General features: G+C 32.8%; 2 protein-coding genes and 1 non-coding gene across 5 annotated transcripts; 2 read left to right on the forward strand and 1 right to left on the reverse strand.

Moving 5' to 3' along the window:
• Positions 1-670: 670 nt before the first annotated feature.
• LOC145040350 (uncharacterized) lies at positions 671-2,663 on the forward strand. Its single transcript, XM_078988289.1, has 4 exons — positions 671-1,156; positions 1,237-1,706; positions 1,769-2,223; positions 2,296-2,663. The coding sequence occupies exons 1-4, from the start codon at positions 671-673 to the stop codon at positions 2,661-2,663; spliced, it is 1,779 nt and encodes a 592-aa protein (XP_078844415.1).
• Positions 2,664-8,257: 5,594 nt separating this feature from the next.
• Positions 8,258-10,479, forward strand: LOC145043114 (uncharacterized). 3 transcript variants are annotated; one of them, XM_078991672.1, is made up of 4 exons: positions 8,259-8,797; positions 8,913-8,995; positions 9,261-9,994; positions 10,103-10,479. In XM_078991672.1, the coding sequence occupies exons 3-4, from the start codon at positions 9,279-9,281 to the stop codon at positions 10,284-10,286; spliced, it is 900 nt and encodes a 299-aa protein (XP_078847798.1). In that variant the 5' UTR covers positions 8,259-8,797; positions 8,913-8,995; positions 9,261-9,278; the 3' UTR covers positions 10,287-10,479. The 3 variants fall into 3 exon arrangements, with proteins under 3 accessions (XP_078847797.1, XP_078847798.1, XP_078847796.1); XM_078991671.1 differs by having other exon boundaries at positions 8,258-9,060; XM_078991670.1 differs by having other exon boundaries at positions 8,259-8,995.
• Positions 10,480-11,617: 1,138 nt separating this feature from the next.
• Positions 11,618-11,721, reverse strand: LOC145044405 (U6 spliceosomal RNA). The gene has a single exon (XR_013681359.1). It is a non-coding gene; the product is annotated as a U6 spliceosomal RNA (small nuclear RNA).
• Positions 11,722-25,726: the final 14,005 nt, after the last annotated feature.

A 25,726-nucleotide genomic window follows, 5' to 3' on the forward strand; every position in this document is an offset into this window, starting at 1 on the left:
AGGTTCCTTGATGCTGGGTTTGATGATGATGATAATCAAATAAGTATCTACATTGATGACCATCATGAACCCTTACTAGATTGGATTGAAGAAGAAAAAGCTGAAGAATGGGATAGTGGTACTGAAACATATGAAGATGATGTGGACTCGGTATTATCGGATGATCTATCGGTGGACCATGAAGCTGATGATGAGGACATTCAATGGCCTGAAGTTGTTGATCCTTTTTTGTCACAGAAGAACGTTATTCCACAAAGAGGCATAGAGGAAGAAGCTGGTGGTAAGGTAAAAAAACATCCTATTCACGATCCAAACCAAAAATGGGACACTATGATGCCTGAGTTAGGTATGAAATTCTCTGATCGAGATGAACTGAAACATATGTTAACAAATTATGCTGTGTCTAAGGGTTATTCATTGTGGTATGAAAAAAATGAGGCAAAAGCATTGTTAGTAAGGTGCAGTAAAAATGAAAAAGGGAAGCCATCTTGCCCTTTTAGACTATGGGCTAGTCCCATGAACAAGGAAAATTCATTCCAGATCAAGTCACTAATTGATAAACATAATTGTGCTAGACAACAAAAATTGGGTTGTCTTGTTACGTATAAGTGGATTGGAAAAAATGTTAATACCTCACATTTTGGAAAGGCCTAAGTTTAGCTATAGGAAAATGGCAGAAGTGGTTAGGAAAGACTATGGTCTCAAGGTAAGTCTTGGGCAGTGTAGAAATGCCAAGTACTTTGCACTATATGAGATTTCAGGCAATTTGGTAAGCCATTATGAGAAACTGTGGAATTATGGTGCTGGGTTATTGAGGGTTAATCCTGGGTCAACAGTCTTGATCGAGACAAATCATACGCCTGATGCTACACACTACTTCAAAAGGATGTATATTTGCCTGAAGTCTATCAAGGATGGCTGGATTGAAGGATGTAGAAGGGTTATCGGTGTTGATGGCTGTTTTTTGAAGGGTATTTGTAGAGGTGAGTTGTTAACAGCCGTTGGTAGGGACGCAAACAACAAAATGTATCCTCTAGCATGGGCTGTTGTGCTAGTTGAAAACAATGAAACTTGGATGTGGTTCATTGATCTTCTACTTAAGGACATTGATATGGGAGATGGTAGGGGTCTTACAATTATTTCAGACCAACACAAGGTGTGTTATAGTTTACATTTTACTTACTGTATTATGTGTTATTATGTACTTTAAAACTGAAATTTGTTATCACCTTGTAGGGTTTAATGGAGGCTGTTAAGGAAAGGGCACCATCATGTGAGCATAGGAATTGTGCCCGACACATCTATGCCAACTTTAAGAAGAAGGGGTTCACGGGTGTTGAGTTTAGGAGGTTATTTTGGAGTGCTGCAAAGGCTACAACCGATTCCAATTTCCGATCATACATGAGGGAAATTCGTACAATGTCCACAGAAGCTTATGAGCACCTGATAGAAAGAGACCCAAATACATGGTGCAGAGCATTCTTTGAACCTCAGACTTGTTGTGATGCGGTGGAAAACGGTATATCTGAATCTTTCAATGCAGCAATTGTAGAGGCCCGGAAGAAACCAATAATAACAATGCTGGAAGAAATCAGATTGTACGTGATGGAGAGGATGTACAATCAAAAGATTAAGGGGCATAAGTGGGACATGGAAATCTGCCCCTCTATTAGAAAGAGGATTGAGAAGATGAAAGAAGAACAAAGGTATATTATTTAATTGTAAGTGATTTAATATGAAATAACTTACCTTCTTAATATGATTTCAGGTACTGGGATGTTATTCCAAGTGGCGAGGAAGAATATGAAGTGAAATTAGCCCATGAAGTTTATGTTGTTCACCTTGAAAGCAAAACTTGTGGTTGCAGAGCCTGGCAACTCAGTGGTATCCCTTGTGTGCATGCCATTGCTGCTATATTATACCTGAATGGAAATGCAGAGGACTATGTAGCAGTATGGTTTAAAACAAGCATGTTTGGAGGTTGCTATAGGTATCCAGTCAAACCAATAAATGGAGCTAACATGTGGCCTGATGTTCTATTTGATCACATATTACCACCTCGGCATAAGAGAATGCCAGGAAGGCCCAAAGTAAACAGAATGAAATGTTCTACAGAAAATGAAGGAAAGCATAAAATTAACAAGACAGGGATGTCCATCTCAAGATGTAGTAATTGTCATCAAGAAGGACACAACAAGAGGCGATGTCTATTGCTCAAAGAAGGTTCGTTTTTATTTTGATTATTCATTCATCTACATTTGTATAATAATTATTATTTTTGTTTTAACAATGCAGCAAATAAAGCAACTGTTAGTGAAGGGGATGTTGAAGAAGGGATTAGTCAAGATGGGATTAGTGAAGATGGGGTCAATGAAGATAGGATCAATGAAGATGGGGTTAGTGAAGATGGAATTGGTGAAGAAGAGGCTGTTGAAGAATACGATATTGAAGACCACCAAGAGGATGAAATTGAACAACAAGAGGATGAGATTGACCATCAAAAAAATCATCACCATCAGCATCAACCTGTTTTTTTCCAGCATTTTGTTGCGAACAAAAGGCGATTACCTTCTGAGAGGATCACGAAACTGAAGTTAAGGAAGAAGGTGGTAACAAAAGATGGAAGTGGGGAAAGTACTGAAAATCCAGTTACTTTAAACTAGGATAAGTGTGTTCTATTAGGATTATGTCAGATACTTTGAAATGGCACATCTTTTGGTGCTTAGTGCACATCTTTTGGTGCTTAGGCTTGTCTTTTTGATGCTTAGGCTTGTCTTTTGGTATTGTGCACATTTACCAACATTTAGTGCCATGTGCACATGCTTGATTATGTGGTTTAATTATGCTTTGATATGTAGTTTATTACCTTTTATGCATATTATAACAATGTACCATTTTGCCCCTATTTGTTAAAACTATGTTAAAATTGGTAAAAACTGTTTTGTGGGACTATTTTGTCAATAAAACTGCCCTTGTGTTTAAAAACCATTTACAACACAAATTACATGCATAATGTCAAACACAGGTTTTATGGACTATTTTTCCCTTCCTATTATCATTTGATAAAGTGTAATCTTATTATGGACTATTTTGCCCTTGCTATTTTCAATCAATAAAAGTATGTTGCTATTATGTGTGTTTTCAATAAAACTGCCCTTGTGTTTAAAAACCATTTACAACACAAATTACATGCATAATGTCAAACACATGTTTTATGGACTATTTTGTCCCTGTTATTATCATTTGATAAAGTGCAATCCTTTTATGGACTATTTTGCCCTTCCTATTATCATTTGATAAAGTGTAATCTTATTATGGACTATTTTGCCCTTGCTATTTTCAATCAATAAAAAGTATGTTGCTATTATGTGTGTTTTCAATAAAAATGCCCTTGTGTTTAAAAACCATTTACAACACAAATTACATGCATAATGTCAAACACATGTTTTATGGACTATTTTGCCCCTGTTATTATCATTTGATAAAGTGCAATCCTTTTATGGACTATTTTGCCCTTCCTATTATCATTTGATAAAGTGTAATCTTATTATGGACTATTTTGCCCTTGCTATTTTCAATCAATAAAAGTATGTTGCTATTATGTGTGTTTTCAATAAAACTGCCCTTGTGTTTAAAAACCATTTACAACACAAATTACATGCATAATGTCAAACACATGTTTTATGGACTATTTTGTCCCTGCTATTATCATTTGATAAAGTGCAATCCTTTTATGGACTATTTTTCCCTTCCTATTATCATTTGATAAAGTGTAATCTTATTATGGACTATTTTGCCCTTGCTATTTTCAATCAATAAAAAGTATGTTGCTATTATGTGTGTTTTCAATAAAACTGCCCTTGTGTTTAAAAACCATTTACAACACAAATTACATGCATAATGTCAAACACATGTTTTATGGACTATTTTGTCCCTGTTATTATCATTTGATAAAGTGCAATCCTTTTATGGACTATTTTGCCCTTCCTATTATCATTTGATAAAGTGTAATCTTATTATGGACTATTTTGCCCTTGCTATTTTCAATCAATAAAAAGTATGTTGCTATTATGTGTGTTTTCAATAAAACTGCCCTTGTGTTTAAAAACCATTTACAACACAAATTACATGCATAATGTCAAACACATGTTTTATGGACTATTTTGTCCCTGTTATTATCATTTGATAAAGTGCAATCCTTTTATGGACTATTTTGCCCTTCCTATTATCATTTGATAAAGTGTAATCTTATTATGGACTATTTTGCCCTTGCTATTTTCAATCAATAAAAAGTATGTTACTTTTATGGACTATTAGCCTTCATAAACACCTTCTATGTGTATCAGTCTTCACAAATACCTTCTTTTCATTCCCACTTCGTAGCTATTTTACATGAGTACAATGCAACTACTTTGAAGATACATATCCTGATAATTTCAAAGTACATTTTCCTTACATAATAAACTTAACACTAAATCATGTACTTCACTACAAACAAAACAACAAACATCAACACTAAACATTTCATTTTATCCAATTCCTTTCTAAAACTCTTACATTCCTTATCAGTCTTCATCTTGTACTCACTGAAATCATGTTCCAATATTGCAATCTTCACTTCAGTATTGAAATCATGTTCTTCATCTTTCTTATTCTCGTTCTTGGTTATAATTTCTTCATCATCATCAACCCATTCCCAGAAATCACATTTATCATTTGGATCCTTCATCTTAAATTATAACATAAACAAACAATATTGTAGCATGAAAAACAAAAAGGGACCCAAACAAGAACAAGCTTTTAGATATATACTTACCAAAGAGTTAGGACAAACCCTAAATTTTTTACCAGGATTTGCCTTTGTTGTTGATATCCAGATGCGAGAAGGAAACCCACAATCACAAGGATGTGCCTTATCAATTGTGCTTTTTGACTTGGAAATTTTTGATCTTGAGCATGAGTTGGAGGATCGAGACGAAGAAGCCATGTTGAAGAAGTCGATTGAAGAAGTCGATTGATTAAGGAGTCGTATCCCCCATTATGCCCTATATCTATCTAACACAAATGCCACGTAGATATGCCAACACATATGCCAACTCAACATAAATATGCCAACTCATTTACCCCCATCGTTTACCTGCAACATGCCGGTCACCATTAAAAAACCTTATTTTTATTCGTAACTTTATTTGGATTTATAATAAAAAACATTATTTCGTTGGTTTTTTGTGAACAACAAAAACGTAATTGGGGTAATATGAACGTTTTTGAAACTTAATTGGTCTTTTAAGGCATTTTCCCTATGTATATATTCCGGTATTCCCTACCAAATGAAAATTAGCTAAAAAAAAGTCATATAAATAAGAGAAATTAAATATATTTTCTTTTTTTATTTTTTGTTATTATTATCTTCCTACTTATTTTATAAGATAACAAGTGTAATTCAATTTAATTTAAATTTGATTGAAATGTTAAATTTATATATTTGTTATCATTTTAAACAAATAAAAAGAAAAATATAAATAAAATGTAATTTTTTTTAATTTCTCTATAAATAAAATGTTTCATTCTATTTATTCTTTTACTTATGACAACAAAACAAGATTTTTCAAGTTTGTCTCGATTTTATGGTTTGGTCAAAATTACATTTTTGATCCTTAATTCTTTTTAATACTCAGACCGTCCTTGTAATATGATTTTGTTGCGTTTCATCCCTAAATTACTTTTTAATTTTTAATTTTAAGTTGTTTATTATTTATATTATTAAAAAACTAATAAAACATGTGGGGCCCACTAAAATCTTTCATCTTTTCTAAGTTCTTACCCTAGATCCCTCATTCCCTTTCACTGAAACTCATCTTCACTTTCCTCGTTCCTCTCTATAACCGGAGCTTTCGTCGGAACTATAAATCTAAACCAGCCATCATCTAGGATAAATCAAATACATGAAGCACCTCCTTTCACTAAAAACCCATGGACAACCATCTACTTTGTCTCTCTCATCTCTTTCTTCCCCCCGCTTCTCTCTACTCCAGATCCTCAAAGATTGTTGGATTCCCCTGCAAGACACTCTGCCCCTCTCCTTGATAAACTCGAACCCTAGTCGAGACCATCGCCTTCGTTCGATTTTCCACCGACGTTCAGTTTCAAATTTGTTATCGAACATTAATGTGTGGAGATGGAGATAAGTTTTACCAAAACCTCATTGTTTTTCTTTTCTTGACGGTGACAGTGTTTCAAGATTTCATCAAGTTCGATTTCCTGATAAAGATAAGTTTTACCAGAACCGTGTTTTCTCATCGTTACCCTGGTTGCAGCCGTTCACCCCTATTTCTAGATTTCATCAAGTTCGGTTTCCATGCTAGATTTTGATTCAAGTTTGATTTTGTAGTTTGTACCAAGATACAAATGCCCATTTTATGTTTAATTTTGGGATTTGATTTCAGATTTGATTACATGGTTTGGTTTTATCTTTTTTTTTTTTTTTTTTTTTGGTTTGGTTATGAGCTTTGAATTTAGTTTTGATCTGTGATTTTAGTTTAGTGTTGATTATAGGTTTTGACTTCGTATACATTGATTCCTGATTTTGTTTGGTTTTGATTTTGTAAAGAGTGGTGGGTGTGGTAGTTGATTTGGTGCTTGATTTTGGTTTAATTTCTTTTGATTTTGTGTAAATTGTGGTGGTTGCCGGAGATAGACCATGTTTGAACGGAGGTGCTGCCAGAATGCTTGTCAGAGGTGGACGGTGGAAGTGGGCGGTCGGCGGTGGATGGGAAGGGAGAAAGGGGTTGTGGAGTAGGTAGACCCACTTATTCATAAATTACTTATAAATCATTTATTTTAATTAATTGATAAAAAACTAAAAAAGAAAATACAAAGGGCAATATAGTCTTTTTATCTTTACAAAAGACGAAAAACGCAAAAATATGATATGTTAGGGACGAAAAACGCAAAAATATGATATGTTAGGGACCATCCAAGTGCAAAAAAACTTTAGAGACCTAATGCGTAACTTTAGCCAAACCACAAGGACGATTTTAGTAAAGTGTAGAGTTTGCATTTGTAACCGACAAAATTGTAAAATTGATCTTTGTGGTTTGCAAAAATTTTTGGATGGGGTATAAAAAGTTTTCAGCTTGCATGGAAGGTCCAAAATCAAGAATTTTCTTTGGTTTTGGTCCTTAAAAATTTAAAAGGACTATTTTGCCATTATTAATTCTTTTTAACATTTTCTTTATTTGTTTTAATTGTTTTATTATTAAAAAGAAAGCAAAAGAAAAGAAAAATAGGATGGGTCTACCCACCTGATCTCTTTCTCCCTCTCTGTCTCTCTCATACACATACACATATACATACACACATGACCTTGTCTATTCATATCGTCTTCCCCACCCTTCATGTTCTACCCGTCTTGTTGCAACTTCTACAAATCAGAGACACAACATCACAAATGCTTCACTCCGTGAAGAATTTTCAATCTGTTCACCTTACACTTCTTCCACTCGTGTTTCTTCACCTCGAGTTTCTTCTCTGAGATCAACTAAGATCAAATCGATGATTCCAGCTCTGATTTAGAGCCCAAGTCGTAACCCTAGCCCTTGCCCAAGTCCGATAGGGTCAATACAGAAAAAATCAATCGTTAATAGATGGTTATTGGTGTCCGAAGTAACTTCTGATCATAGGATATCGGGGTCGTCTAGAATGGGTCCTGGTTCTCATTGAAGGTTAGTGTTAAAACTGTAGATTTGTAAAGCTTTTTTTAGAGCGTCATGTTCTTATCACCGTCGACCCGGGCAGTTCATGCACCCCCAATCATATCTTCTCCACCTCCATGTCTCGTCGAATCCAGAGAAGAATTCCAACACATTTTGGGCTTGACTGCCATGGATATTATAAATTTAGCGCTTGCAAATTTAAGATTCAAACAGAGGATGGGTTTTGTTTTTTTGAGTTGCAGCTGCTTTTCAATCGACCCAAATGAAGAAATTTGAAACTTCAGAATAAAATATTTGATATAATGGTAGCAAATTTAAGTTCTTGTTCCGAATTAAAGATGAAACTAACCTCCTAAATGGGACTATGAGATTGATCGGACAAATTGGAAGGAAGTGAACCAGGGTTGAGAAAGACGACCTGATGAGATGAGAGAGAGAGAGAGAGAGAGAGAGAGAGAGAGAGAGAGAGAGAGAGAGAGAGAGAGAGAGAGAGAGAGAGAGAGAGAGAGAGAGAGAATCGGGTGGGGTGACTTGCCTTATTTTATTTTATTTTATTTTGCTTTCTTTTTAATAATAAAACAATTAAAACAAATTAAAAAAATGTGAAAAATAAATAATAAGAGCAAAATAGTCCTTTCAAATTTTTAAAGACCAAAACCAAAGAAAATTCTTAATTTTGAACATTCCATGCAAGTTGAAAACTTTTTGAATCATATTCAATGTTTTTTGCAAACTACAAGGACCAATTTTGCAGTTTTGTCCGAGCGAAAAGATGAGGGGAAGAAAGGAAAATATAGTGAATGTTAATTTATCGTCTGAAGGCAATAATGGCGCGCACGAATTCATAAAGAAAATTTCGTCACTTAAGAATTAAGATCACCGGGGTAAGGGAGACGCCGGGGATCTCGTTATTCCATTCCTCCGTCATCATTCTCGCTCTGTTCTCCCTCACCACCACGCAGCAATTCTGATTTTTGATCGATACGATTCCATAAATCGACCCGAGATGAAAGGCTTTGCTGATTTCATGGCCTAGGTTTCAGGTAGCGGAGGCTGGATGTCCACGGGTTCCTTTTCGTTGGGTAAACAATGTCAAAGACTTCACTGTGTTCTCGAATTTGACTCATCTGTATTATTTGGTCATGAATTATTCAGATTTATGTGTTTATCTGTATGATTGATTTCCCCATTTCGTAGAGTAAATCAATAAAAGCGATAGAAATTGCAAAAGAAACCTAACTTTGGGAGTCTGTGTCTAGAGCTGGCTTCTCTGCTTTCAGGTTTGCCTTTTTTCACTTATACCTTATGAGCTTGCAAAGATTTGATATAGAAGGAATTAAAAAAGGTACAGTGAAAGCTAACTGTTGTTACGTTGATCAATTTTAGTTTGTGTATCACTAGTCATGAACGTGTGATTCTTCTATTCTACATTCTTCTCGATTGAATTTGTTCTAGAATTTCTCTATATTGTTCAGATCATCAATTCAAATGATTCAAATGAATTTGTAAATCCTAACAGAAGTGTTCATATCTAATCCCATGCAGATATATGAGTAGCATGATATGGGATCTTTAGACAAGTCAAAACAGACATCTGAGGACTTGGAATCAGAGCATGCAACCACAAGCAATGGTAATGAATCGATTGCAAATCCTGCCATTGTCAATGACGAATCTATTCAACTTGATTCAGACAAAAAGGTTCTTTCCTTCGCATCCTGCTCTTCCTCCATCTTATCAGATTCTTCACCTGTTCAAGATTCAGAAACTCAACATGATAAATCATCTTTAAAGTTAAAAGCTGATGATCAATTAGAAAACCCCAATGAGGAATCAAATCCCTCCCCATCAATCCCACCACCTAATGATCATATTTCTGAAAGCCCTCCTATCCAATTAATGGAACGTCAAGAAACCCCCAAATATAGAATCCCATCTCATGTATTTACAAGAAAGAAATCCACTACTCCAGGTGATTGGAGCATGGCTTCAAACGAGTCTTTATTCAGCATTCCCATGGGGAGCATAAGATTATACAACCAGGATAGTTTCCTTTTTGAAGATCTAGACCTAGGTTATGACACCCAATTTGTGGATGATAAAACAACTGACACAACAAAAAAACCCCAAATTAATGAAATAAACAATCAAGGATCAAGCATGCTCGATGAACATGAACCCAAAAATTCAGAACACAAAGAAGATTGTCAGTCTACTGCTGATGAGCATACTTCTCGTTTTTCCACTGACAGCAGTTCAAGATCCTTTGTGTTTCCAGTGTAAGCTGTTTCAAATTCTAATGAATATGAGCATAAAAATATGTACATCAATATTTACAATTTGATCTCACTATTAAAAAGCTGATCTTTTTCCCTAAAAACATTAAGTGTGGCAAGAGAGACAGAGAAAGGTGGTTCACCGATTGGAGTTCCAGAAGAACCAAAGCAAGGACCACCACCACCACCACTACCAGAGGCTGAAGGATCAGAGGAAAAGACGAAAACCAAAAAAGCAACTCCATTATTTGTAGTTTGGTTTCCATGCTTTAGATATTATGCATGCTGTTCTTGATGATCAGTTGGTATGTGAACTTGATGATATAGTTGCTAGATTTTCAGATATTTTTTCATGATTTTGTTTACTAGTGTAAAGAATTAGGGACCTTTCATGTATATATGTATTATATGCATCTCACTTTGAGAAGAATGTAAGATCATTGCCTTTGCAATACATGCATAGTGCGCATTAGTACATATTTTTTGTACCTTTTTTGTAAAGTGTTAGAATATACCTACATTATTGTGGCCTTAGGAGAGACATATTAATGTTTTTTTATTAGTGAAAATTTCTAATATATATGATTTTTTTTAGTAAAACCAATCTAAAAATACGAATATCATAACCAAATAAATAACCCAATCTAAATCATCCAATTGGACAATTCGATTTTATCTGAATTATTAACAAGGGATAATGACTTAGGAGGGTAATAAGGTTTCTAGCTTGTCCGTATTAGGTCACTAAGGTTTTTTTTGTGCGTATTAGACCAATATGGTTGTTATTACCGTTTAGAAATAGTCATTTTACCGGTTTTAACGGGTAAAAATGACTATTTCTAAACGGTAATAACAACCATATTGGTCTAATACGCACAAAAAACCTTAGTGACCTAATACGTACAAAATGGAAACTTTATTACCCTCCTAAGTCATTAACCCTAGTTATTTAGAAAACATGCTTACTAATCAATGTGAATGATTTGTTTGACTGAAAATAGTTGCTTCTATTTAAACTTATCTCACAACCCTTTCAGAACTTCTAAATCCAAAAACTCATATGATTGATGATCTTCATTACATAAATATGCAAAATTTTATCAATAACTTATTTTTTGTCATTTAAATGTTTGTATGAACACATCTATATGTACAAAAACAAAATCTCACTTTGATACCTCCCATCAATGTCTACATTTGATAATGAACGGAAATGTAAAACCAACGGGGACTTGTATAGGATGTCTATTATCAATTATTTTATAAAAAGCAAAACCACAACATGAACTAAGAAACTAAAGTTGCAAAATGAATAAAAAAATCAGCACATAAACAAATACATACATACATACTATATACAACACATAAACGGAAGTTTATAAAGCATGAAACGTAATGACAAGAAAAGTAAAAAACTTAAAGGAGACTTTATAGAAAGAAAGATCACCCTTACTTGCCACAAATGGTTGAAGACATCAACAAGAAGATCAATCTGACCTTAGAATCCACATGTTGTCTGATCATGACTTCAGTAGATGAACTACTGAAACGTAAGAATTGCAATTGAACTCTATTAGCATTTGAAAAGGGAATTAGGGTTCCAGAGAAGACGACGAAGGGTTAAAAAATATTTTGGACCATTTCTCGATTTGTGTGTATCATCCTTGCGCAGGGGCCATGCTAATCTTTTCTAGTATCGTTCCAATTTTATCGGATGTCCCCAAAGGGATGACTATAGATGAAGAGCTTCGCCATATAAATGAGTAGCAGGTTATATGGGACGATGCGAGTTCTAAACGAAGTAGTTTACTGTTGATGGTCATATATTCTCAATGTCTTTAAAATTAGGGTTAATGACTTAGGAGGGTAATAAGGTTTCCAGTTTGTCCGTATTAGGTCACTAAGGTTTTTTTGTGCGTATTAGACCAATATGGTTGTTATTACCGTTTAAAAATAGTCATTTTTAACCGTTAAAACCGGTAAAAATACTATTTCTAAACGGTAATAACATCCGTATTGATCTAATACGCACAAAAAAAACCTTAGTGATCTAATACGGACAAACTGAAAACCTTATTACCCTCCTAAGTCATTATCCCTATTAACAACTTTGGTTATGAAGTTGCTAAGGTTGTTAATGTTGTCAGGTCCAATATCTATGAGGGTTTTCATACTTTTCTTGTTGCTTATTATTTTATTTCCTTATCTAACACCTTAGTAGAGTCGACACATCAACCATGAGATCCAAAATCGAGACAGGTTCAGAAGGGTTAGTGCTTAAATCCGACGCAATACATTGTTTTTTACTATTGAACCAACATTGCTAGATCTTTGATTAGAAGGAAGTGAGGCAAGATTTGGTCGATTTGGGGAGAAATCGGTTTGTGTACGGTGAGGCTGCAACTAATCTAGATGAGCGTGAGATGGATTATCCTCCACAGGGAAGTAAACTCAAACCACGACGAAGAATACCAGTAATCTTTGAAGGAACAATTGAAGCTCAGTGAGTAAGATGAGGAAGCCAACGAAAGCTTCGACAACCCAATAACGATTAGCTACGGTGGATGGTGGTGTTGGGTAGGGATGTAAAACGGACTGAATTGGACACTGATTAAGAACCATGACTGGAAACGAAAGAATCAGACACTGATTAAGAAGTAAATGAGGAAATGAGAACCGGAGCAAATACCACTATTTGGATTAGGAAGTAAATGGGGAAATGAAACCGGTGCAAATACTACTATGAGGTCCTGTTTTGGTTCAATTATACTAGGAAATGTGTTATCTAAGAATGTTTTCGGAACTGGACCAGCCTGAACCGGACCAGAAACGAAAGTAAAAAATGATGACTTAAGGGAACAAAGAATTGAAACGAATACCACTGATTGATTCCAACCGGTTTTGGTTTTGGTTCGGTTTTTCGGTTAAAAAACTCATCTATAGTGTTGTGGGTAGCATTACAAAAGTGGGTGGTGGTGGGGAGGGTTATATTAATTTTCTTTTTTTATTAATATATTTTTTTTCTATAATTGAAATGAAATAAAAAATGATAAAATAGTTTTATAAGGGTAAATAAGTCATTTTATGTGTCTCAGGAACCAATTGTATAAGATTTAGAGATCATCGGATGCATATTCACAAAAAATAATAACAAACACCACTAAAGTTGTGATCTTTAATAAACCATAATAGACATTTATATAATTTTTTCTTATTTATATAATCTCATTTCAACCTTGATATTTCAATAGCATGAGAATATGTTTAACTTGTTTAGCTTATGTAACCTGAGATAGTGATCTATGATGCACATGTTGACTCCTTGAAGTTTCATTGTATGATGTTTAATAAGAAAAACAGAGTGAAGTATAAAATAATAAATTAAAATTTGATGATATAATTAAAAATATAGAAAGTTGAAGTTGTAAAACATCTTTATAATAAAAATGTCATGTCGACAATATAATGACTCATGGATATTCTATATGGACTCTTATGACACAAAAATATGTGAACTATTGTTCTAAATCAGGAGATCACTTTTGGTAAGAATAATTTTATAAATTATATTGCTCTAATTAAAAATAAAATAAAAACACGACATTATAATAAGAATATATAAAAATAAATTGACACAATAAGAAAAAACAGAAAGTATATCACTATTTATTACAATTAGTCCTAATAATACAACCATATTTGTATAATACTTTACTTTTAAGTCGTGGATATTATGTTTATTAGAGTTTTATGACACATTTATACTATATATCAAACTAGAAATTTCCCTCTTCTCTGGTCGTGGGACACACCGGTGATTTTCAATTGTCTTTGTTAAACCTATAAGTTCGAATAAGAATGTCTGCTTTGCAAGGGGCCATTTCTCTAACTTTTTTAAACGTATGGACAATTTGCCGTAAAAAAGTATGCATACGAACCTTATCTGTTAAACGAACAATTTTTTTAATTTATTTTGACAAAATTGCAAATATGATCTTTGTGGTATGCAAATTTTTTGAGTTTTAGTCAAAACCTTAAGTTTTTTGAATTCATGATCTGTGAAAATAGTACCTCCAAAATTTGAAATAACTATAATACATTGAGTATTTATTTTTCATTTTTCTTTATTTTTTAATTTAATATTTATTTATTTATTTTTAAAATTAAAAAAAAAATAAAGAACCTCTCTCTCTCTCCGTTCTTATCGTTCATTCCAAGATCAAGATTTCTGTAATTCACAAAAACTTTTCATGTCTAAAGCTAGTATTATCTCCATTCTTTTCCCCTTGAAGAACAGGAATGATCTGTTCATGTTTCAAGAAGTTATCAGGATCAAACTCCATCTTCACCTTAACAAGTTATCTTTAAAGTACCTTCTTCCCCATGAACTTGCCTTCTCAAAGCTTATATTATCTCCATTCTTATCGTTCATTCCAAGATCAAGATCTCTGTAATTCACACAAGCTTTTCTTGGATCTATCGAAACATACTGACCTAAATCCCCTCCAATCTAATTCTAGAAGTAGGTGTTTAACAAAATCTGATTTTTGCTTTGAATTAGTTCAAGAAAGCTGGTTTTTCGGTGAGGAGGAAGGTGGTTGGAACGGTGGTGGAAAACCCGACAATGAACATGACCGATTCCAGCACTCTAGCATCAATCGCTGCCTCTTTCCTCTTGTGCTTGCCATAAAACGCTGATGTCTCCGACAACCCTCCGTCCCTAAATCACATTCATATCTTTTGAATTTTGAGTTCTTTGTTCTTAGAAATTTGCAGCTTCTTATTATTCAGATCAATGGAAGATTATAATTGATCATTCATCTGTAGATCGAGCATAATATCATCTCTTGTTAAACAGAGCACCTTGATTGACATGTATGCTAAATGCGGATCCTTAAACAAGGCACGCAAGGTGTTCGATGAAATGCCAACAAGAGATGTCGTCTCTTGGACTTCCATGATCTCTGCTTATGGCATGACTGGAGATGATGAACAACTATTATAGCCTTTTCAAATATACAAAATTCCGGAATCACCCCTGATTCCATTTCCTTTGTTCCAGTTCTGTCAACCTACAACCATGGGGAATTACTAAACCAAAGAAAACATTCCTTCAACTTCTGGATTAAAGTTTCGTTTCAAATCTGGGACTAAGAAGTCCCCGTCTCCATATTTGTTTCAGGTTTGGAACATTGAGTGATTGAGTGTATGTGTGTGTTGTGTTTTGATGAACACGGTCACTAAAAAATCGGGATTTGGATTAGAACCCCAAAAAAAATACAACTTTTTTGCAATTTTGTCATTTATTTTCTATAAAGGACCAAATCTCCAAACATACCAAAATCTTAAATCCAAAAAGTATACTATTTAAATACATGAACAATTTCAGTTAAAGAAAAACCGCACATGAGCATTTTTTGAAAGTTACAAGGACAATTTTATAATATATTTTCTACATAGGGATTGAATCTATCAACATATGAAAATATTGCTACCAAAGTTTAAAGCCCAAAACTATTGTGATAAAAATCTAAAACCCAAAACTATCGTGATAAAAGTCTAAAACCCAAAACTATTGTGATAAAAGTCTAAAACCCAAAATTACTGTGACAAAAGTCTAAAATCCAAAAATATATTATATATTTATAATCAAGTTGTTTTTTATTATATATAATAGTAAGTTAATAATATATCTGACTTCAACCAAACAATATCATTTTTTTTTTTTTTACAAAAACTAGAGTTTTTCTAGTTTTGTTTAAATTAAAATAAAAGAGTAAATAAACAAATCATTCCGCTGATGATCTTTGTAAACATGTTCGAAATCTATGATCTTTAGTAGACATGTTTAACGTACATATATTAACATAAAATGCATTTTTTTTATAAACATGTTTAATTCGTGTATAAAGAAATAGTGTTTTTGTGAACATGTTTACTTCACCAAACGAAGTTTCTGATTCATTACATGATGTTTAAATAAGAAAATAAAAATAAATGTAAGGTCATGTGATAAGAAATGAAAGTTTGATTGTCTGATTAAATAATGATAGGAAAAAGTCAAGTTTCAGCTTTACAAATAAATCATCACTTTCAACAATAATATAATGACACATAAAATTTGTATATGGAGGATATAAAAACATGTTAACTTTTATCATTGCCGCATAGTTTAAACCAACTCTCCTATTAATGCAAGTGATACACTCTCATGAGACCTCGATTTTAAAGAGCCTAAGAATTTTGGAAAAAATATATAGTTATGGTGTGTTATTAATAAAAAAAAAAAATCAGTTGTGTCGGTTATTTTGTACTAACATTTGTTTGCAATATTGAAATCATTTTAATTAAGGAAAAAATCATTAAAAATCAAATAATCAAAATCTAATAATAAATTATAAAATTTATCTGTAATTTAAGGAGACTATCGATATCCGAAGAAAAATACAAATATGTTTCTAATATTAGTTATAGCAAACATCTTTGCTATTGTTGCTCATCTCTCGTCGGAAACTCCTATTTTGTAATTTTGAATCTTGATATCTTGTTGAGTCTTTAGTCACCATGTTCTCCTCTACATGACTTGCTAACCACAGGTTAATGTTAACATCTCTTAACTCTTTCAATTTTCCAATTGTACTTCACCGCAATGCTTTTTAATGAAGTTAATAATTAATGAAGTAGAGAAACTGAAAAAAGGTTTTTGGTATGTTCTTTTATGTTGTATCTTACTTACCGGTGTTTATAAGTTCACGGCTATCCTATATGTTTTATTGTTTTATCTTTTCAAAGCTTTATGTATAGTGTCACAATGGTTAGAGTAGGGTGCATGAATAAATTAAGAATTAATTTTTTTTTTGAAAAGAATGACATTGGGTTAAAGACAAGTTGTAAAAATTTAGAAAAGATGTTCGGAAAATGGTTATATCTCAAACATTGATGTTCAACGAATTGGAATTGCTACAAATACATTTACCCATTGAACATAATATACCTAACAAAATACTAAATTTCTTAAAAATGATAAACATATATCTAAATTCTTGTCTAGCATACAAAATATTATAGATTTTTCTTATTACACAGTTGCATCAGGGAAAAAACGCTTTTAAAACCTTATTTGCACTTTCCCATATCTCAAGAGAAATTAAATGCTTTGGCTTTAATTTTGATTGAGAACAATGTTTTAAAACCCGGGTTTTTGGTTGACCCGGTATGATAACCGGTTCACGGGTCAACCGGTTGAACCGCCGAATCAACCCGATTTATGTTCTTTTTCTATTTTTATATATTTTTACTTTCATTCATAATGCATAAACATATAAAACCAATAATTTAATATCCACAAAGTTTAAATGTTTAAAAACATTGGAAAACATTGAAGAAACCGCAAACGGCTCGTTGTTTTGGCGTTCGCTACGTGTTTCCAACTATCCAAACCCTATTAAAACGGTTCAATCCGGTTTTAACAGGTTCGACATAAGCGGTTGAACCGCGGTTTAGAGGAAACCCGGGCGGTTCGATCCGGTTCGTATTTTTACAAAAAACCGGTCGCAATTGACCCGCCTTCTACCCCGGGTCACGGTCCAACCGGTTGAACCGGCCGGGTCAACCCGGGTTTTAAAACATTGATTGAGAACGAATTTATTGAGAATATTCATTATGAAAATATAATAGATGAATTAGCTGCTAAAAATCTCAAAAGGTCTATGTTTAGAAAATAATAATAAATTGATGTTTTATATATTTTTTTTCTTTAAATTTTCTTGTAAAAGTTTCAATTTATTACTAATAAGTGAAGACATAATGTTGTGGTAGTGAATTTATAAAATGTTTGATACCAACTTTAAGTTTTAAATTTAACAGTAATAAATTTACTTAATAACATTTTACAAGAAAAAAATTTATGGGATCTCATTTTGATTTTTACACAAGGTCTCCAAAAGATCAAAAGATCAGGACCGGATCTGTGTCTTATGCAATATTCATATTTTGAAAAATAATACTTTGTCAAAAAAGAAATGTGATGTAATAATCCTCTCTAACAAATAAATATTTTTTTACCACATCACTCTCATTCAATTTGCCAAATGTTATTTTATAGTTATTTTGAATTAATTTATTATCCACATTTCATTTTATAAGTTTTTCTATTTTATTAAATTTCATAGAATATTTTAATGTAATAATTGTAATAAATATATTAATAAATGAATATCAATTTCATCAATAAAGTTACATTTTAATTTCAAAATTACAAAAATTAAAGCTCTTTAATTTCTTTTATCTATTTAAATTATTTGTTTAAATTTAAAAGATAAAAAATATTTCCATTATAATAATTCATTATTTTTCTTATTTTCATTTAAATTCGAAGTTCTTAAATATTTTGACATCTATATTTAACTTTTTCTTAAATTAACTCATGTAATACATGGATCTCACAACTAAGTTTAATTAAACATACATTGCAATATTACATTTTATTAACAAATATATAGAAAACTGGAATTTTATATATTTTTATAACTTCACATGCATTTAAACAAATATGTAAAAATATATTAGAAAACAAATTTATATAAACATAAAATTCTTAAAACATGCATATAAACGAATACAAAAAAGTTGTAAGAAAGTCATTTAGAAAAAAAATTATAAAACAAATATATATTTTTTTACAACAAAATGTAACATATATATATATATATATATATATATATATATATATATATATATATATATATATATACACTAGCTATTTACTCGCGCTAAGCGACATGTGTGACAATGGTGGTTGAATGCTGAAAGATGAATTAAACCCTAGAAATGGAAACGTCAACGATATATATCCAAGATTTGTGAACAGAAATTGTGAGATTTGGGGAAATACGGAGATAAGGAATGAATCGGGTCAAAATAATCTAAGAATAAGGGATAAGAGATTTGACCTTTTCAACAGTTGACCATATGTACTCTACTGTTTTTGTAATGCATAAATTGATTGTACAAATGCATTGTATGTTTGTACGACTTAAAATTTAGCATTTGACCAAAAATGCTTTATAAAGTAATTAAGATATATATATATATATATATATATATATATATATATATATATATATATATATATATATATATATATATATATAAACAAGCTGTAAACAAAAAGCTATTTAACAAAAATACATCTAAATATAATGTAAAAAATGTATTAAAAACTATAAATAGAAAGCTATTAAGAAACCTAAACAAAATATTGTTGAATTTTAAAAGGTCTAATAAACATAGTTGTAAAAAAAGAAAATAGAAAAGGTTTAGAGAAATTTGATAAAATTTTTAAAATCAATTTTTAAAAAAAAAGTAAATTACATAAATGAGTCTATGTGGTTTGTGTAAACTTGCGTGTTAATAATAATGATTTTGGTACATGTTCTATTTTTAATGTATTATAACACATGTTATTTTGTGATAATTTTATATTAAAATATATGTATTTGTAATTTTATGGTTTTTCATTTTATTAAATTCTATATAATACTTGAGTATAATAAAATATATAATAAATGCTTATCCAGTTCATTAACGCAACTTTCTTAATAATTGACAAAATTGCAAGAATGGTCCTTGTGATATGTCCAAAATTGGTACTTTGGGCCAAACAGGTTTGGACTAGCATCAATAGTCCGGAAGTTTTCATTTTGCTGCGGTTTTGATCCAAAACAGTTTAAAAAATCTAAAAATGACAGATTTGCCCTTTTCCATTTGTTTTTTGCTTTTCTTTTTGTTATTTAATTATTTTCTAACTAAAAAAATAAAAATAAATAAAAGAAATATGTCTCTCTCTCTCTCTCTCTCTCTCGTATATGAACGCCCTCGTTTTTCCGGCAAATATAAACGACACCACCACCACCGGAAAATCCTTTGAAAACCTTCGCATTTCCGGCGAATATAAACAACAACACCACCGCTAAGGTTATCGACTTCATCTGTAAACTTGAGCCATAAACGACTTTGTCTGAAACGACTTCATCTCCTACACCATCTTCATCTGATTCCTTCTCCGACGAGTCTCAATTCCTCAGATCCGACGACTAGTAAGGGTTTTTCTGCCATCCTCTTCTTCTTCGCCGAAAACACCTCTTCTCAGTCGTCAGATCTGGATGTTATAGCAAACCCTAACGCCACCGTCTGTCATAGCTAACCCTAGCGTCGTTTTTCGTGTCTCTCTCCCTCTTATAAGTTCGTTTTCCGTTTTTCGTCTGTGTCTCTTCGTTTCACTCATACTCCGATGACGACACTAGGTTCAGGTTTGTGGTTTCTCTCCCACAGGTTGGAGACGAAGTGTATCTCTCTTCTTCGGCACCACCAACTGGTAATGACTTGTGGTTTGTGGCACCACAATCGACATACACCACCATTTCAGATCCGACAAGTTAGATGACATTCCACTTTAGATCTTTGAATCGATTTTGGGTTTTGATTTGTGGGTGTTAAGTATGTGTAAGTGTTAAATGGATAGATGTTTGTTTTGATTTGGCTAGTGGTAAGCAAGAAACGAGAGAGAGAGAGAGAGAGAGAGAGAGAGAGAGAGAGAGAGAGAGAGAGAGAGAGAGATTTTATTTTATTTTATTTATTTTTATTTTTTCAGTTAAAAAATAATTAAATAACAAAAAGAAATGCAAAAAACAAATGGAAAAGGGCAAATCCGTCATTTTTATATTTTTTAAACTGTTTTGGACCAAAACCGCAGCAAAATGAAAACTTACGGACTATTAATGCTAGTCCAAACTTGTTTGGCCCAAAGTACTAATTTTGAACATACCACAGGGACCATTCTTGCAATTTTGTCTTAATAATTTCTAAATTTCTAATTTTAATCAAATTATTTTAATTGCTTATTTATTTAAATTATTTGTGTAAATTTACAAAATGAAATAATACTTTAATTTTAAAAATTAAATAATTTTTCTTTTTCTTATAAATTCAGATTTTCTTAATTTTTTGATTTTCATATTTTTTTTTTAATTTTTGAATAAACCCGAACATGAGTTTTAAAACTAGTAAAAAAACCAAAGAAAACTACTATAACAAGAAAAAACAATAGAAAGTACATTATTTTTAATTGCAGTTTCCCTTAATAATACAATCACATATGTATAATACCACGATTTAAATTATATATTTATTGTATTTAATTTTATGACATATTATAGTATTTATCAAACTAGTGGGGATATCTCGCGCGTTACGACGTTTTATTAATAATGTATTTTTAATAAACAAACTGATATAAATGGTTTGTCTAAACCAAAATAACTAAAAATTGCTATAGTAGAAAGATTATTTCTTTAAATTTCTCTTATACATATACCATTACTGTAACTTTTCATACATTTAGACGTTTTTTTTTGTTAAAACATATGGACCATTTATGTTATTTTATTGTTAAATAGAGATCATTTCTATAATGTTTAGTTTAAGTAAAATTTTCTTAGATGGGGATCATTTCTATAATTTGTTTATATATGGACCATTTATGAAATATTTTATCAAAATGAGGACCATTTTTGTTATTTTTTCTATCAATTTTAAAAAATGTATCTATGGTCAAGTTTTAAAAAAATCTAGAAAGATGCCATTTCTATAATTTTTATAGACAAAACTTCATAAATGGTCCTTATGGCATTTCGAAATATGAAGTTTAGTCTCTAAATTTAAAAACTTCACAAATAGTTCCGATGGTTTCAAAACTTTTGATGTTTGGTCCTCATGCCTTACTTCATCAGCTTTCTACCATTAAGTGAATGACATTTTCTTTATTTCACTACCACATGGGACCATTTTTGAAGTTTTGCATTATCTAAAAATAAAATATAATTATTTAATATAAAAGGGTCCCATCCTCTCTCTCTCTCTCTCTCTATATATATATATATATATATACACACACACACACACACACACACACACACACACACACGTATACAATATAACATAAATACAAGAACCCACCTCCCCGTTTCACCCAAATCTAGCTAAATCGAGACATACACAAAGGCTTCAATCCCATTGTCTTCGAGTTAGAATTTGAATCCGACATAGGTGGTTCGACGACCTCCTTTTATCACCACTGGAAGTCGTAACATCTCCACCTGCCATCGGCGACCATCATAGTAGTCCCGCTAGTAGGGGTTGCATCTATAGTGACAAATTTATGAAGCCTTCATCATCTATTTTTTCTTCTTTGGGGGTTCGACTTCTTATGACCTATTGACAAAGGCCTGAGATTATGGTTTTCAGTGACTTAGTTTTGCACCATTTTCATTAGATGCTGTTCATTAATTGGTACTTGTTGTGTAATATCGATGTTATCAATTTGGGAATGGCAAACGATGGATCTAAAACCGGTGCTTCAGGTTAATGATATTCTGGATTTTCAGATGTAAACTCTAAACAAGGATGGTGGAGAAAACAGGCAGCATAGGTACAAGGTATTGTTATTTGACAACGGTTTTCATTAGCAAGGGAGCTTGCAATGCGATTACTCATTACCTCTCAACAATTGCAAAACGGCTCCATTGTTAGGTTGATTGAGTTTCTTTGTATTACGATCTGTGAATGCGTTATTATTAAAATCATTGATCTTAATTTGATTATTGGTGAGTGTGATATTATTGGTGACACAAATCCATTTCCAGTTGAACTTCTTAGTAACAACAAAGTTGTAACACTCGTTTATTTAATAAATAAATCAATTAGTTAATGATTGTATTATATCCCTAAAATCAACAATTATTTAGCAAGGTGTGATTTCAAGGAGCAACTAGGGATGTCAAAAAGTCCCGTGAGACCCCGAACCCGTGGGGCCCCGATCCCGAATGGAGAATATTTGTTTAAAAAATCGGGGACGGGGGCGGGGGCGGGGGCAATGTTAACCCCCGTTTTAGTTTCGGGGGCGGGGGCGGGGGTGGGTATTCCCGTCCCAAACCCCCAATAGGGATCCCATTAATATATTATTTATATTAATATATATTAATTATAAAAACATAATAAATAATAGCAATGATTTTGAACTTCCAAAATTCAATTAAATATCATGTTTTTAACCTTATAGTATAACATTTTTAAGATGTTATAATATTTTTATTTTAAATATATAAACTTATGCTATAAATAACTATTTTTTTGTCCAAAATGGTTTCTTTTAGATCAAAAAATAACTTCTTTTAGCATAAACAACACCTTCGTTCGCCAAAAAAAAAGTCAACCCAAACGGGGGTGGGGGCGGGGGTAATCCTGGGATTCGGGGGCGGGGGCGGGGATGGGGAGGCTAGAAATTTTGGGGGCAAGGGCGGGGGCAGGGTAACAGGAAATTTTTTATCCCCCGCCCCGTTTGCCCCCGTTGACATCCCTAGGAGCAACTTGTAAATATTTTAGAAGTTAGGGGTTAAAAGTGTAAGTTTTGGATGGGTTCCGTAAAGAATTATGAGGGAACGGATTACTTGGTAATTATTGGGACTTCATTTGGAAAGAGTTTGTAGAGGAGGGGTTGTTTTAGTAAAAACCGAACCTGAATTGTAAAGCATTTAATGCTGAGGGTTTAAAGGGTAAATTTGGGGTCTATTTTGAATTGTTCTATGGAGGGAGGCACCATTTGTGCCATTATGGCCGCAAGTTTGTAAGGATCGGGTATAAAGCCCATACAAACCCTAACCCTAAGGACCCTGTGTACAACCGTCACTCCCATACTGTGACAACCCGAAATTTCCATTCTGAATAAACCATTTCAATCCAATAGAAGTAGATCAGTTACAGTGAAAATTCAGACTTAGAATATAAGTTTGGCAGTTTCAGGGTTTTACACCAAAAAGGGTTATTCGGAGAGTGGTTGCACTAGGATTTTGTGCAACACTGTAAATTCCATTACCCTAGATCATTAGAATCCATTCCGAGAATAGAAATATTTCCTGCCAAAATATTTCAGGACTATAAATAGTTTTCTGAACCAAATTCATTCATTATTCACATTTCCAACTAGAGAAAAGCCATTTTCTCACTGATGGATCTTCAGGGTTTTATCCCAAATTGTGAGTAACTCTTTCTAGTAGTGTTAGAAAGCTTTAAATGTGTTCATAACATAGATTACATAGCTAAATCATCCGATTTAGGAGTTTACTTCCCAAGGTGTTCTTGAGCGGTAAACTCCCGAAACCGAGCCTAGATTGTCCCCCGTGCTTAGTAACTACCTTGGACATGTATGGGAGTGTGTTAGGGACAAGAAAACAAGCCACAATCCACCCAAAATTGGGAGTTTACGGCCTAGAACCCTCTTAGGCCGTAAACTCCACATTCCAACACTAAATGGTGTTTTGAGGACACTAGGACTTAAAGGCTTGTATCTAGACTATTTCCCCAAGTAGAACAAGGTCTTAAACACATCAAAGGACACAACTAAAAGTGATTTTACGGCCCAAGAGAATCTTAGGCCGTAAACTCCATTGAAATGGACAAAAAGGGTGTCTTCAAGACACCTAAATCCCTAGACCTCTTCATGGAATTGTTTCCCACAAAAATGAAGAACCAAACCACATCAAAATCACTTAACTAAGTGAGTTTATGGCCAAGACATGGTTCTTGGGCCGTAAACTCCTAAAAAGGGCACTAAGGTGTGCCTAATGCCTTCATATGCTAGGAATAAAATTCTAGAACATATCCCACAAGTGCAAGAGGCTTGAAAGAAACAAAAACCCACATTACTTAGAGTTTACGGCCGTAAACTCTAAGGGGAATGGCCTTGAGGCCGTAAACTCCTAATTGGAGTACTTCTAGACCCTAAACCCTTCCAAGGACTTAACCACTAAGTTAGAACAATTCTAGAAAGCCTTTGGGACTTCAAAACACACCAAACACACATGTTTGGGAGTTTACGGCCGTAAACTCAAGAGTTTACAACCGTAAACTCCATGTGTGATGGTTTATAGAGAGTAAACTCTCACATAGGGTCCTTTGGAAACCCTAAACACAAATACGCTGTCCCACAATAGCTTAGATGCAATCCTTAAGGCTTGAAACACTTATATAAAGTGTTTATTATGTCTAGGATGTCTTAAACATTATCAATTAGTCAATTATGTCTAGTTGAGTGTGTATATGTGTGATTATATGGTCATTAGACCTTAAACTCACATTAAGGGCATTGCACTCCTTTGTTGCGACCCTTTAGCCTCTTAGCACTTGACCAAAAGTGTTATCCTCGCGCTTAAATGTTATTACTTGTATAATTAGTGTTATAATCACTAATTATCTATATACATGTGTTTTCATATGTAATTAGGATCATTGTGTGTGTCTAAGTCTCCACTTGACACGAAACACTTTTCCGATCCTTCCGTACGATAACAATCCGTTCAATTCCAGTCACTTACTGCAGGTGAGTTCATACCCCTTAACTAATGTTTTAAACTCTTTTTAAATGTTTTATGGGGGGGGGATACAAGTAGAATCATGCTACTTATTATGTCAATCACATGTGATTAGTAAGTAGGACTATGTTACTTATTACATCAATCACATGTGATTAATATACAGCATTCAAATGATTTGGCTACTCATTAGCCGTTTTACCAAACAGTTTCCTTCAAATGACTTTTTATAAACATTTTATATATTTTAAACTCCTTTTTACACTGTACAGCTTACTCCGTACATTTCCTTTCAAACTTATTTACAACT

Source organism: Lactuca saligna, chromosome 4 (genome assembly GCF_052625555.1).
Source record: "Lactuca saligna cultivar CGN05327 chromosome 4, ASM5262555v1, whole genome shotgun sequence".
Lineage (NCBI taxonomy): Eukaryota > Viridiplantae > Streptophyta > Magnoliopsida > Asterales > Asteraceae > Lactuca > Lactuca saligna.

Coding starts and splice junctions, on each gene's coding strand:
- LOC145043114 (XM_078991671.1), top strand. CDS start 9,279: ATGGGATCTTTAGACAAGTCAAAACAGACATCTGAGGACTTGGAATCA. Junction 9,995..10,102: donor AGATCCTTTGTGTTTCCAGT/GTAAGCTGTTTC, acceptor AAAAACATTAAG/TGTGGCAAGAGAGACAGAGA.
- LOC145040350 (XM_078988289.1), top strand. CDS start 671: ATGGCAGAAGTGGTTAGGAAAGACTATGGTCTCAAGGTAAGTCTTGGG. Junction 1,157..1,236: donor TTATTTCAGACCAACACAAG/GTGTGTTATAGT, acceptor ATCACCTTGTAG/GGTTTAATGGAGGCTGTTAA. Junction 1,707..1,768: donor AAGATGAAAGAAGAACAAAG/GTATATTATTTA, acceptor ATATGATTTCAG/GTACTGGGATGTTATTCCAA.